Raw genomic sequence first — 13,911 nt, 5'->3', positions numbered from 1 at the left:
TCATGATAATTATAAGGTAATTTACAAACATTCTTCATCACTTTTCTCATTGATGTAATTAACACTGCATCCACCACTTCTAACTGGTCTTAAAGCTCCTACAAGGAGTTTTTAGCTGGAAATGAAACAGACTAAAATGAATATTTATGCCTCTTTAAGAAAAAAAAAAAAGAAAACAAGAACCTGCAGAACCAAGATTGGCTGTTTCACTGTGGTTATTTCTGGTGTCTGAAACAATCACGACAAGGTAGGTGTCAGATGTGTGATCAGCAGCATTTTTCTCGACGACTAAATTTTCAGCCAGTGATACAGTTGACATTTAAATAGAAGCAGGATGGCATTAAAAACATTCTACATCTTCCAAGAAAAAAAAAGTGAATCAGCAAAATGACAAAAAGTACTGCTTTGGTCAAAGGAAGCACAAAAAAGCATTATCAACAGATGCTTTATACAGGGACTGACAGGAAAATCTTTGAACCAGTCAAAAACATTGATTTTTTTCTTCATTTCAATAAAATGATAATTACAAAGATTCAAGGTACACTTGAATAGAGTTTGCTGACCCCATCCTTAACCACAAAAGTCCTTCCATCTTCTGCTACCTGTTTATTCAAATGTCTTTTTTTTTCCCCAGTTCCGAGCTACAGCACTATAATACCCACAATCCTAGAGGGTCACATCAATGTCTCTCAAAACTGGTATTTTGACACACATTTCAGGTTAAAAAATTGCATCTTCTGCGATTTTAAAATTGCAGCAGGCCATATTGTGATTCAATCTAGTTTTCAATCAACTGCCCAGCCCTACTGGACAACACCAGGTTAAAGCTTCAATTCTAGCATCAGGTAACCTCACATGTGATTAAAAAAAAGCATGGGACGATTGGACAGGCTGTAAAAAAAGAAAACAACAGAAAAATATTTAAAATATAGAGAGCTCTGCAAAGTATTTTAAGCCATATGTCTGTCACTGATGAGATGTGGATATTTGCATCATAGTCCCACATAGTCCCATCAAATGTAAATCTAAAGCACAAATAGATACATCTTCCTCTTATTACCTGCTTTGTCTGGTCGTACAGGTGTCTCCAGTAAATATCTACAGTCCAAAGCCTTTGCTGCAGTCTTTTTTATTGCATCTATTTTCATTTGAAGGTGAAAATTGCACAAATCTGTTATCAGTAAGGTGTGTAGATTATCCAGTGAATCTGGAATATTATTTCTGCAAAACCTTATCGTTGTTGATTTTTGTAAATGTAATTGTTCCCATTTTCTTAGCAGTGCATATCTTAAAAGCCTGTCAGGTAAACCAAAAATATCTGCATGGCCAGATGCCACCAGAAGAAGGTGTGAAAAGCTGTTTTGTTGTGGCTTGCATGAAAAGAACTCTTAATGAGATACACATGAAAAGGAATCATCTATTTCTTCATTTGAGATATCTGCTGGTTTCACCGATGAGATATGATGTGAAAGAAATATTTCACACTCAAGCTCACTGCCGATGTAATATAAAGCAATGTTTTCACTTACTCTTTTATTCATTGCCATTACTCTTATGTTCTTTTTTATTACAGTAGCAGCATATTAAAGTAAACACCACTTTCCACAGGCGTCAGGCCTTATTCACATATTTTTCATACACTTCTTTAGCAATGTGGCTGACTACTTCCCCACTGAGATCATCCAATAAAACACAACATGACTTTGGATCCAGCTAAGTAGTTATTCTTAGTGTGATCATAAGTACAGAACAGTCATCACACTCAGATGTTCCCATGATGCCTCAACATTTAATGCACCTTCAAAACAATGTAGCAGCACTCTGATAAATATTGCAAATATTGCCCACCCAGTTTGGTCTGAGTCTGCAGCATTTGCTAAGTGCAGTTTCAATGCTATTCCATTTCTTGGTAAGAAAGTGACAAACGCTGATTTCAACTTACAGGCAAACTGCAGACTGGCTCTCCTGCTGAGGATTGCTCCTACAGTGTTGAACGCCATACACTGGTACATCCCTACATCCTGGTAGCGGTCCAGGCTGCTTATAATGAGGTTGCCCCCAGACAGACGCCGCCGGCGATCCAGGCCCAGATTTATGAGAGTCCCATTCAATGACCATCTGTGAGGGCAAAGACACCATCAGTCCCTGGCAAAATGCAGCGTCCATTTCTTTCTACCAACCAAGGTGGTCTGACAGGAGGTGAGCAGAGAACACTACTCACTGCAGTAACTCAACTTGGACTAAGAATAATATACTGTGTGTTTGTGCTGGTGTGTATAGGAATTCACAGGTCTACAGCTTGACGAAGAGGCAGCAGGAAGTTTGCCATCAATTCTTTCCGCAGAGATTCAACTTTCCTGACAAAGTTTCACACAAAGGCAACCTTTATTTCTTAAATTTTATGAACCACTGATTGATGGAAATGTACTGCTTCCTCAATCTTAAATCACATCAGGCTTAAAGACAGTTAGCTACATGCTTTTTCTGCAATGTTCATATTTATGTTAAAAAGTTTCTATTCATGTGTTTTGTGATTTTTCATTGCGTAACTGTATTGGCCTCAGTTTATTTTTCTATTTGCTTGCTGCTACAGCTCATGCCCGGTGCCATAGAAAATAATCAAAATATACAGATGAGGACAAAATTATTAGCCTTCCATGAAAATTTCCATTTTTTCAAAGTATTTCCCAAGTGCTGTTAACCAGAACAAGGATTTTTTTTAAAACAGACAAACAAACATGCTGGTTTTATTTTGGATGCTTACATTATTTTACTTTGCTCAAAAAACAAATTATTTCACCAAAAAAAAAAAAAAAAACTAACAGGGCCCAAATCATAAGTCCCCTGATGCTAATAGTCAATAGTGTCTCCTTTTTGCTGGATAACAGCCTGCAGTTGTTTGTTGTAGTTTTCTCCTGAGGAATCCCAGCCCATTCTTCTTTGGCCAATCTCTCAAGCTCCTTCAGATTTGATGGTCTCATGGCATGGGCCTAGGCCTGCAGTTTACCCACTGATTTCCAATGGGATTCAAGTTAGGGCTTTGAGCAGGCCAGTCAACACTTTGGTCTCTGAAGGCGATTCTTCTACCTACATATGTATGTTTTGGGTCACTGTCCTGTTGGAAGACAAATTGACGACCCAGACCCAGTTTTTCTGCTGACTGCTTGAGGTTTTCTTCAAAATCTTTTCATATCCTTGTCCCTTCATGATTCTTTTACGAGAATCCCAGTCCCAGACGTACTGAAGCATCCCCACAGCATAATACTTTCACCACCATGTTTCACTGTGAGGTTGGTGTTTTTTGGTTTGTACACCTCTCCCTTCTTTCTCCAAACTTAAGCAACGTCTCTATGGCCAAAGAGCTCTAATTAGGTCTCATCTGACCACAGGACATGCTTATCATACTTCAGTCTGGCTTTAAGGTGCCTATTCTGCAGGAGTGGACTTTTTCGTGGTCTGAGACCTCTCAGGGCTCCAGTGATTGGCTTCTTTGAGACAACAATTGCTGACAACAAAAAGGAGAGATGTACTGTGTGCTCTCGTTGTGTGGTAAACTCCAGATAAAAACCAGGTGCTCTTGCAGAATGAAGCGTAAATCGAAAAAAAGGGAGAAGCCACCAGGGCTATCTTCAGGCACACTCGCTTGAGACAAGGATAAGGTTAAAAAGCCTTTAATGGTTCTAATTTAAAAAAACAAACAATAAAATCTCAAAGACAGCTGATCAGTTTCGACCACACAGGGTCTTCATCAGGGCGTGAACAAGACACAACAATTCCTGCCTCAGCTAAATCATTAGACACTAGTGTCTAGTTGTTCTGGGGTTTTTAGACACATCTCTCACAAGTTTTATTTCCAGAGTCTTTGAAATCTTTCTCTTCCAGCCTCTGCCAGGCTTATTCTGTACTGTATGGCTCTCATTGAATTTCTTGATAATACTTCTCACTCTAGTTCTTGACACTTAGAAACACTATGATAACTTTCTATATCCTTCTCCTGCTCAGTTAGTATCAACAATTTTTTTTCTTAAGTCTAAACTGATTTCTTTGGTTTTTGCAGTGTTGCTTTCTCAAGTGACAGCTCAAACCCTTACTGAAGGTTTTATACTGTGGAAAAAAAATTGAAAGATAACCCTCAATTTTAACCTGATTTTACAGGCTTTGAGCATTACATAGTTAAAGCACATCCCTGAAGAACAGTGGTTGAGCAAAATGGTCAGTTCTAAAAGGGGGCTAATAATAATTTTGACCTGAGTAGTTTTTGTTTTTTGTGAAATAATTTTGTTTCTGTGTCCAAATCAAAATAATGACAGTTCTGTGCAGGACTCTTTTCTCAATCCTATTGGTGTAGTTTTTGTCTTTTAGCGTGAGTTTGAGAGCGAAGGCCGTCTTCTCTTCTGCATTGTGGTGGAGTGATGGTATGTTCCATTTAATCTCGAAACTCAAAAAATTCTATTTGTATACTTCCTGAATTTGGAATTCCGACTCAGAAAGTGGAAACAACTCAGTTACCATCTCCTCCTACATCCAATGTAAATTGAATGCAGCATGAGTGTATGTGTTACACAGGGGAGGTGGCATAATGGAGGATGGTGACGGGGGCAAATCAAAGCAAAAGTCACAACAATTTGAGATTGAAAATCTGTATATTTTATATTTTTTATGGCACCATTTACCAACCAGTAAACCCAAGAAGTCTTCTGAGGGGTATCAAGGACAATTGGAGCAATGGTGTGGTGTCCAAATCGAGACAGACAGACATGCCACCAATTACAGCAGTAGGATGTATGCATCCAAAATAAAACTAGGATGTTTGTAAAAGCTGTGTTTAAAATTCTCTTCTCCATTTAACAGCACCTGGGAAATACTTGGGAAAAACTGAACTTTTCAGTGGGGGGGCTAATAATTTTGTCCTCATCTATGAGGGTTCTAGGAGCCATCCAATAGCCTATGACCTTCATACATAAACAAGAGTCCCAAAAATTTTAGTGAGTCGCATGTGTGAACACAAAAGGCCAAATTTTCACTCCCACTTTACCCAGAAATTTCCTGCCAGACCCCTGGTGTATATTCAGCATGAAGTTAGGGTGAACCAATTTGTGAATGCAGCAGGAAATAATTCAGGAAATAAACCAGAGGGAATGACGTTTACATCCTGCAATTAACATGACTAGAGCAATTTCCATGCATGCAGTGAAGCTGTTCTCCATTATGTTGTTCTCGGCTCTATACAGAGGCAAATACTGCCATCATAGCATCAGACTCTTTATCTGCCATTTGTATGTGATTCTTCTGACATCATGTCCTGCCTCCTGAGACCCTCCTCACCCTGTCTGACAGGGATTGTCTTCTGCTGTGAGGTGCATGTGTGAAAAACTAACTCAGAAAGATTTCAAGGGCAACTTGCATGAAATCGTCTAATTCTTTTCAGGAGTGTATGTGTGAAATCTGCTGTAGATATTATCATCTGTTTAACTATAATCATATCCTCTCTGTCATATTGTATTTACATAGTATGGCATTACTCCACCTTTGACTTTTTATTAGGAAGAAACATTAACACTTAGCAAGAACAAGAGGGCTGATGCAACAAATGATGAATTTTACACTCCTTTTCACCTTGTGTTTCATCTTTCCCACACCTACCAGGCGTGGGAATCATGAGAAAAACTTTTTCTTTTCTTTTTGTTGCTGAAGGCTCAGATTGAAAATCAGATAAATGCAGCACCTGAAAGAACTCCTAAAACATAAGGTTAATTTATTGATTTTAACAAGCCCTTTTATTTTTTTTACAAGAAAAGACTCCAGTAGGAGAACACACCATCTCTTGTTTTTAAATGCAATTCAAAAAATGGAGCATAGGGTTCAAGGACACTTTTCAGAAATGTTTCGTAATTTTTCTAAAGCTTTTTTTCTCATTCAGCCATATTTTCTGCTTTGCTTATGAGGAAATGAAAGCCATGGAGGCCATATTGAGCAACTTTCCCAAAGCTTTCAAGTCTAGCCTCCAAAATCAACCCCTTAAAAAAATAAATTCAATCCTCTGACTGAATCCCTGCTGCCATATTTTAGACATTTTTTCCTTGATACAAATGTTCCAGTATGTGCTGAGATTAACCTTGCTACTAGGAATACATGCCAGTGCGTGTCCACTTGCATGGATTCAGCTTTTTATCCCCGAGTCACCTGCTCTCACCTCCCTCTGACCTGCTCTGAAGAGCTTCTGCTGTTCAGCGGTGCCCTCAACATTGTGCGGGTGATTGAATCCCAACTCCAAAACTGAATTACTCCGCTTGAGTCTCATCTTGTGAACACATGTTGTCTGCCCACCTGAGCACAGAGAATCTCAAGTATTTCAGGTGATCCTGCAGTGGAAAGCCACTGCTTTCAACCATCAGGTCAAGTAAAGGTTGGACAAGTCACCCTGTGTTTTTATTTTTTAAAAATCCCACTGCATGACTTTTAAACCAGGCTGTGGAGGAAAGATTCATCTGTATAAGATGTGGTTTCCTTTCCTGGCTTTTTCCTGCTGCTATAGAGCACATACAATGACGGTCTCATCTTTTTGTGAGTGACTGACAGAGGAAAGAAGAAGGAAGAAAAGGGAGGAGGGGGAGTGAGACAGTGTGAGCCCATTTACACTTCAAGAGAGGAGCTAGAGAGGTGCTGAGGGCATGCCGAGCCGAGCACAGCCCGCTTGACAAGATGCCACGTTAAACATGCTCATCTCACCTTTAATCAGTACATGGAAATACCTGGTCTCAGGCAGAGGACGTGAAAAGCCTGAAATAACGAGCGTGCATACTCCCCGCCACTATCATTCAGCTCGTCTGCGCTGCACTAATTCCTCTGTTGAACTCCAAAGACTCTTGTAATCAATGCTAGTTAGTGCCAACTGGTGTCTGGCAACCTGCATTGGTCTCATCACATTATATAAGAGGAGGTTTGAGAAGCATTAAAATGCTATGTGTGTGACTGAGATGATATCTGGTGGGACTGGAGGCAGATTGGCAGGTGTGTTTGCTTTTCAGTGGTAGCATAAAGCACAAAAACCTTCAAAATTCTATTTCTTGGAGCGTATGTTTGCATTTCAGTCTGATGTAAATGACGGAGAGATTAAAAAAAGAGATAAAGCATCTGCCTATACTTAAATCAATGCAAAAGCGCACTAAAAGCACAGCAATTGACCATTATTGGGCTTTACATAACACAAAGCTTCAGAGCTTACTGAATTACATGTAGCTGTTTTCGCACAACCACTGAACTTCTGAAAAGGTGAGCCGCTTTGCTTTGTGAAAAAAAAAATATTCACCTAGACTTTACTTAGAATTTTTCCAGCTTGTCTCCTTCTAAAATTTCCTGGTGAAGTCATGGCAGATGTGGTAACACAGGTAGAAATATTTGGAAAGATACCCCGTGAAAGAGCAGGAAGGCTTGGCGATGAATATGTCACACAACTGACATGCAGCTCTTGCACTTAATGAAACTGCTTCATACTATTTTCTACTCACCAGAGTGCTCTTATTCAAATTTTTGTCTATGCAGTCTGCATGGAGCAATGTTATAATGGCAAACAGCACTGGAGGTAAAGCCTGGCTTCTGCATCGAGTCTATGCTGTAGCTATGCCATAGTGAGCCCTACATACATGTGGGTGAGTCCAATAATACAACACTATCATTGTACAGCCTAGTACAGCCCATATTCTGACACTCTACATCATAACACCACTAACAGAGGTAGAAACCTTTAAAACACATTAATATGCTCACAATCTGACAACAAACTGGACAGAGGAATACAGAATCACACAAATGCTGCTTGTCTGCACAGCTCAAAGGCAACAATACAACAAGCTTTTAAACTTATGATTCACCATGATACTCTTCTTGTCCCTTTTATCCACAATCCAACATAATAGGGATAATTCCAATTTCAAGCTTCTTTTTCTCTTTCTTTTCTGTTTGTAGCCACAGAAGAGAAAGAAAATTGAGGATTTTCCTTTCTGTAATGGATTACTCTTATGAATAAAGTAACTAATAATGAATTAATTGCATTGCAAAATTGCATGGCATTGTTACTAGCTCAACTGATTTATCGGCCAGCTGATATATTCAGGCGGTTATAGCCTGTTAAAAATAATCATTAGTTGGCTAAAAGTTGGCCAGTAGATGTCGATGTTAACACTTGTATTTTCACTAATAAAGTGCAGGGAATATGACTTGGTTTTACTTAGACATAATGTGTGTTCTATCATTTATCCAGTAGAAGGCGCTCCAATTCCTTTAGTGTCACAAGCTCTATATTTACCTCTTTACAGGCCAATGAACTAGAGCCCAGAGCAGCTTGGCTGAGCATCAAATTTGTTGAACAGACGGGTTTGCCTTAATGTTAAGTTTATAACTAGTTTGTGAAATAAACAATAACTCTACAAGTTTTCTGTTTCAATTAACATGCTTGTCCATGAGTCATGACGTGCCTCATTGTGTCGGTCATGCTTATCTGTTTACAGTTTATAGTGAGTGGTGCTGCTGTTGTAAGAGGTGTTCCTAATATTTTGACCATCTGGCTCATGTAAGTGGGGTTGGCAAATATCACAGACTCCTGATACCAACACCCAGTTCCACCTCAATAAGAAGCATACAGAAGAATTATCAGCTTACTGACAGTCAACAACATTTTAAAAGTAATAAGTCTAATGAAGAGGCCAGGAAGTGTACAAGCTACATTCATGTAAACATAAGAAAAGTACTTGATGTCTGACATATTTGGAACCATCTTCGAGGGATTGGAAGCAGCTATCTGTTTTATTTGTTAATCAATTAAAAAATTGGGTAGAAATTGAATCGCCTGATATAATTCCCTAATATCGACATTGGCCCTCAAAAATCCATATACTGGTCAGACCCTAGTCGCTGTGTCACCCCCAACACTGGGTGTGTCTGCATAGCTCTGCAATACAATACTGCCCAAATGCTACGATGCAGTTATGCCAGTTCCTTCTTGTTTGTGTACCATGTCAAATGAAACCTAATGTTTTATGTTGGAGTTAGACCTCTTAAGTATTGAGCAGCAGTTAATTATACAACAGTTATTGAAAGAATGAAAAGAGAGGCAATATCAGAGGAGATGGAGAGTGCAGCTGCCCAGTCAGTTGAGGTCAAAGACAAGGGAACTTTTTTCACTCATACAGTGGCTGAGAGACATGGATGAGGAAAAACAAATCTTGTATTGTCAGATGGCACAAATACACTATATTGCCAAAGGAATTCACTCACCCATCCAAATAATTGAAATCAGGTGTTCCAATCACTTCCATGGCCACAGGTGTATAAAATCAAGCACCTAGGCATGCAGACTGTTTCTACAAACATTTGCGAAAGAATGGGTCGCTCTCAGGAGCTCAGTGAATTCCAGCATGGTACTGTGATAGGATGCCACCTGTGCAACAAGTCCAGTTGTGAAATTTCCTCGCTCCTAAATATTCCACAATCAACTGTCAGCAGTATTATAACAAAGTGGAAGTGACTGGGAATGACAGCAACTCAGCCATGAAGTGGTAGGCCACGTTAAATGACGGAGCAGGGTCAGCCGATGCTGAGGCGCATAGTGCGCAGAGATCACCAACTGTATGCAGAGTCAATCGCTACAGACCTCCAAACATCATGTGGCCTTCAGATTAGCTCAAGAACAGTGTGTAGAGAGCTTCATAGAATGGGTTTCCATGGCCGAGCAGCTGCATCCAAGCCTTACATCACCAAGTGCAATGCAAAGCGTCAGATGCAGTGGTGTTAAGAATGTCGCCTCTGGACTCTAGATCAGTGGAGACGCATTCTCTGGAGTGATGAATCGGGCTTCTCCATCTGGCAATCTGATGAACGAGTCCGGTTTTGGCGGTTGCCAGGAGAACGGTACTTGTCTGAATGCATTGTGCCAAGTGTAAAGTTTGGTGGAGGGGGGATTATGGTGTGGGGTTGTTTTTCAGGAGCTGGGCTTGGCCCCTTAGTTCCAGTGAAAGGAACTCTGAATGCTTCAGCATACCAAGAGATTTTGGACAATTCCATGCTCCCAATTTTGTGGGAACAGTTTGGGGATGGCCCCTTCCTGTTCCAACATGACTGTGCACCAGTGCACAAGGCAAGGTCCATAAAGACATGGATGAGAGAGTTTGGTGTGGATGAACTTGACTGGCCTGCACAGAGTCCTGACCTCAACCCAATAGAACACCTTTGGGATGAATTAGAGTGAAGACTGAGAGCCAGGCCTTCTCGTCCAACATCAGTGTGCAACCTCACAAATGCGCTTCTGGAAGAATGGTCAAAAATTCACAGAAAACACACTCCTAAACCTTGTGGAAAGCCTTCCCAGGAGAGTTGAAGCTGTTATAGCTGCAAAGGGTGGACCGACATCATATTAAATGATATGGATTAAGAATGGGATGTCACTTAAGTTCATATGCGAGTCAAGGTAGATGAGCGAATACTTTTGGAATTATAGTGTAGCTTTGGCTAGTTGTACTGGCATCTGCAGCCTACTGTACTGTTTTCATTGAAAAGTCTGCAGTCTACAGTATTACGCACAGGCTGTATGTAATTCTGTACTCCTCTGCCCAGTTCATTGTCAGAATGTAAGCATATTAAAGTGCCATAAAAAGCTATTCTTGTTATTACTGTACTATAACTGCAGAATTACAAATTATGGGCTGTAAACTAGGTTGGAGAATAATGGTAACGTTCACACATTTAAAGGCAGACATACAGTCAGCATTTTTACAACTGGCATACAGAAACAAATGGTTAATAAGGTTTAAGTTCTTGTTCATGTACAAGTACTCAAATGTGTTCGTTCTTTTCTGTAAGAAACACAGCAGCCTAACTGGCAATTTATCTCGGTAAGTGACATAGTACCATGATGAGTGACTTTTAGGTTAAGCTACAAAACACTACAAAACCCCACTTAAAAAAATGTCTGACAATTTAGCTTTTCAGTTGTTTTTGAATCATGTCCTGCCTTCTGAGATTACCCTCTCCTTTTTATTTGACAGTGAAATTTCAAATTGTAAGGAAAATGTGCAATAAAGAAATTAGGAATAATATAGGGGCAGAATGTCCAGAAATTTTCTGTAAATATTCTTATTTGACAGGGGTCAGGCTGTAGACTGTACATCTCTGATGGCCACCATCACAGACTGTTTTTTTGAGACACTACATATTGCTGAACTGAAATACATGCTAAAACTTCAGAAATATAATCAGATGCAAAGTTTTGTTAGGGGTAACCATAACGATACCAAAAAGTTGAAAGTTCAAAAGATGACCTGCAAAACCTAATTACAAAACCTTTAAAGCCGAGCTTTATAGGAAAAAAGATTGTCCTTAATAAAACATTATAATGTAGCTAGAGTAGCTTATGTAGCTCTGTTAGCTGCGTTAGCTAGGTAGGTAAGGGAGCTATGTAGCCAACATGGCTAAAGCTAAACTAAGAAAGCAGCTCACTAAACTACATATCTATGCAGCTTAGTGAGCTTTAGCTACATTTGCTAAAGCTCACATTGCTAAAGCAATCTTAGTTACTTTGGTTTATTTAGTAATGTTTATTACATTGTTTACTTAAGTTTATACTAACAATGCTAAAGCTGCATAATTTAAAAGTGGATTTGACATCAGACCTTTTCTCTCTATATTTTTTATGAAATGCTGCTTAGCCTGTAATGTCTACAGTGTGGTTATTTCATGAATTTGACTGTCAGACTTTGTTTATGAATAAAGCTTACTTTGAAAATAAAATCCTAATCTGGAAATATGTTTTACCGGAAAATTCGGGAGCTTCCGTTCTGAGATATAGGGCATCTCAGACGAACGGTCTGCAGCCACACTGTTTTGATTTATTTAGGAGCACATGTGTAACAATAGATTTTGAAATATTAACTTAATCTATGTATATCTTTTTTATCCCTTTTTTATTTTGCCTTAAAGTATGTAATCTTTTTTCTAAATAAGTGGAAATCTTTTGAAATATTTTGGCACTGACTTTCTAACTTTGAGCAACGAAAGTTATGTTTACTTCCCTGTTTCACTTTAAAGATGTCTCATTTATGACACACCTCAGAAAAAGCTTTCAGTTTGCAAAAGTTGGGAGACACTGCAAATAAGTAGATGATTATGGACCTAATTCTTTTAAAGACACAATTCAACAAACCAAAAAGGGAGATACATGATCACTTCTAAATACCAAACTGCATAACACTGTATAGTAAATGCTATTTTTATGACCCCTTTTCACTCAGATGCTGGCATGCATACACCTTCATTTCGGCGTGCGCTTACCTATACTGTGGAGGTGGTATTCCCTTAGCATCACAAGTCAAAGTAGCTTCTTCCTCTATAGAATCGACAGGAATGAACAAGTCACCTGGCTCCATCCTCCATCTTGGACCGTGGTACGATCCAGTGTCCAAACAATCTGTGGGAGAAAAACAGTAACAGACTGAGCGTAGAAACTGAAGAAAAAAGTGTAATTTTTTATCCAGAGTCTGGCCTCCATAATTCCACATTCTTCTGAAGAAAATGGGATACTGAGGTCTAATAAGGAGGGCTTTTCAAAATGGGAGGTGCATGGGAAGGACTGGATATGTTTTGAATTATGTGGAGGTGATGAGAAGTAATGATCCCTCCGACAGAATAAAGAGGATAAAATGAACAGCTGAGAATCTAACACTGTGGCAGAATGGTGTTCTGGCACAGCGAGAGGAGAAATTTCAGCAATTACAAATAGAAGAATTTTTGCATAAAACAAGAGAAAAGAGATGGAGATTTTCGAATGAGAGATTGGTGTTTAGTTAATCACTGTTAACTGTAAAGTTTTTGGTGAATCTGGTGAATCCTTTATCATTGATTCTGAACATTATCATTACACCTATAAAATAAAAGAAGTCAACAAAAGCCAAAGTCTCTCCACCAGGTTAAACCACAGAGCAGTGAAGAGGAAGATTGAAAGTATTGTTTCTGTGTTGTGAATGGAAGTCAATACTGAGGAGTGTTTTTTTAAACTGGGGCCATCCTATCATCTCTGACACTGACAGGATTTTCTTCTTTTCAGCCATCATCCTCCGCAACTGTAAATGTCCAAACATGAAAGAATCATTACTCATATATAAAAAAAGGTGGCTTACCTGCCAGACAGTCGATGATTGATAACAGTAGAAGCTGTTTCCATGGCAACGTCATCTTTGGCAGCCAAGGGCAAATGAGAGTTTCATCCAATAAGCTTTAAAATGGCACCGGCGTTCTCCGAGAGAGGGGAGCTTGACCTGTTGGGAAAAGACTTTTGTTGTAAAACACCAAACTCAGCAAACAGTTCTATCCCAGCTTTCCACATTAGTCCTCTTAATCGTGTAACAGTATGTAAGATGAGACAAGGAGTGGAAGTCTGACATCAAAATTAAATGTGGAGTCTCATTCCTTCTGTCCATTATCACAAATCTAATCAGAAGATCCACGCAGTGTCACTTTGTGCCCTATTGTTTGGCCAACTTGCACCCGGAGATGTCTGAGGGTGATACCACAGGCATATGGGAGGAAGCCCATGCCAATGTATTAAGGGAGCAACCAATGCCTAAGCTCATCCTTCACTTGGACGGATTCGCTCTGGCTGCCTGAGGAAGACTTGGACCTGGGAATTGGGTGCCATCCAATCAATTAGATTCACCCACAGCAGCATGTGTCTCCCCACATGCTGGGGTGAATCAAGACAGCCTGATGAGGCAGCCATTCCACCCAGGTCCATAATCAAGGGCAAGTGTCTGTCTGCTCCTAGCATGTGTTGCAAATTGCAATGCACCCACTTCTTGCACAAGGATACCGAGCGAGTAATGATGAAATTATGAAATGTCAAACATACACACAACGGAGCGAAGG

General features: G+C 39.6%; 1 protein-coding gene across 1 annotated transcript in view; it reads right to left on the bottom strand.

Moving 5' to 3' along the window:
• cntn3a.2 (contactin 3a, tandem duplicate 2) overlaps positions 1-13,221 on the bottom strand; it is a 72,182-nt gene extending 58,961 nt beyond the window's left edge. The window contains exons 1-3 of the mRNA XM_041799615.1: positions 13,167-13,221; positions 12,322-12,457; positions 1,943-2,118 (exon numbers count right to left, since the gene is read on the bottom strand). Coding sequence (XP_041655549.1) covers positions 1,943-2,118; positions 12,322-12,457; positions 13,167-13,221 — 367 coding nt within the window. The remainder of the gene's footprint in view (positions 1-1,942; positions 2,119-12,321; positions 12,458-13,166) is intronic.
• Between the last annotated feature and the right edge of the window lie 690 nt (positions 13,222-13,911).

Source organism: Cheilinus undulatus, linkage group 11 (assembly GCF_018320785.1).
Source record: "Cheilinus undulatus linkage group 11, ASM1832078v1, whole genome shotgun sequence".
Lineage (NCBI taxonomy): Eukaryota > Metazoa > Chordata > Actinopteri > Labriformes > Labridae > Cheilinus > Cheilinus undulatus.
Note: the sequence above shows the minus strand (reverse complement) of the source record. Positions and strands in the feature narration are given on the sequence as shown.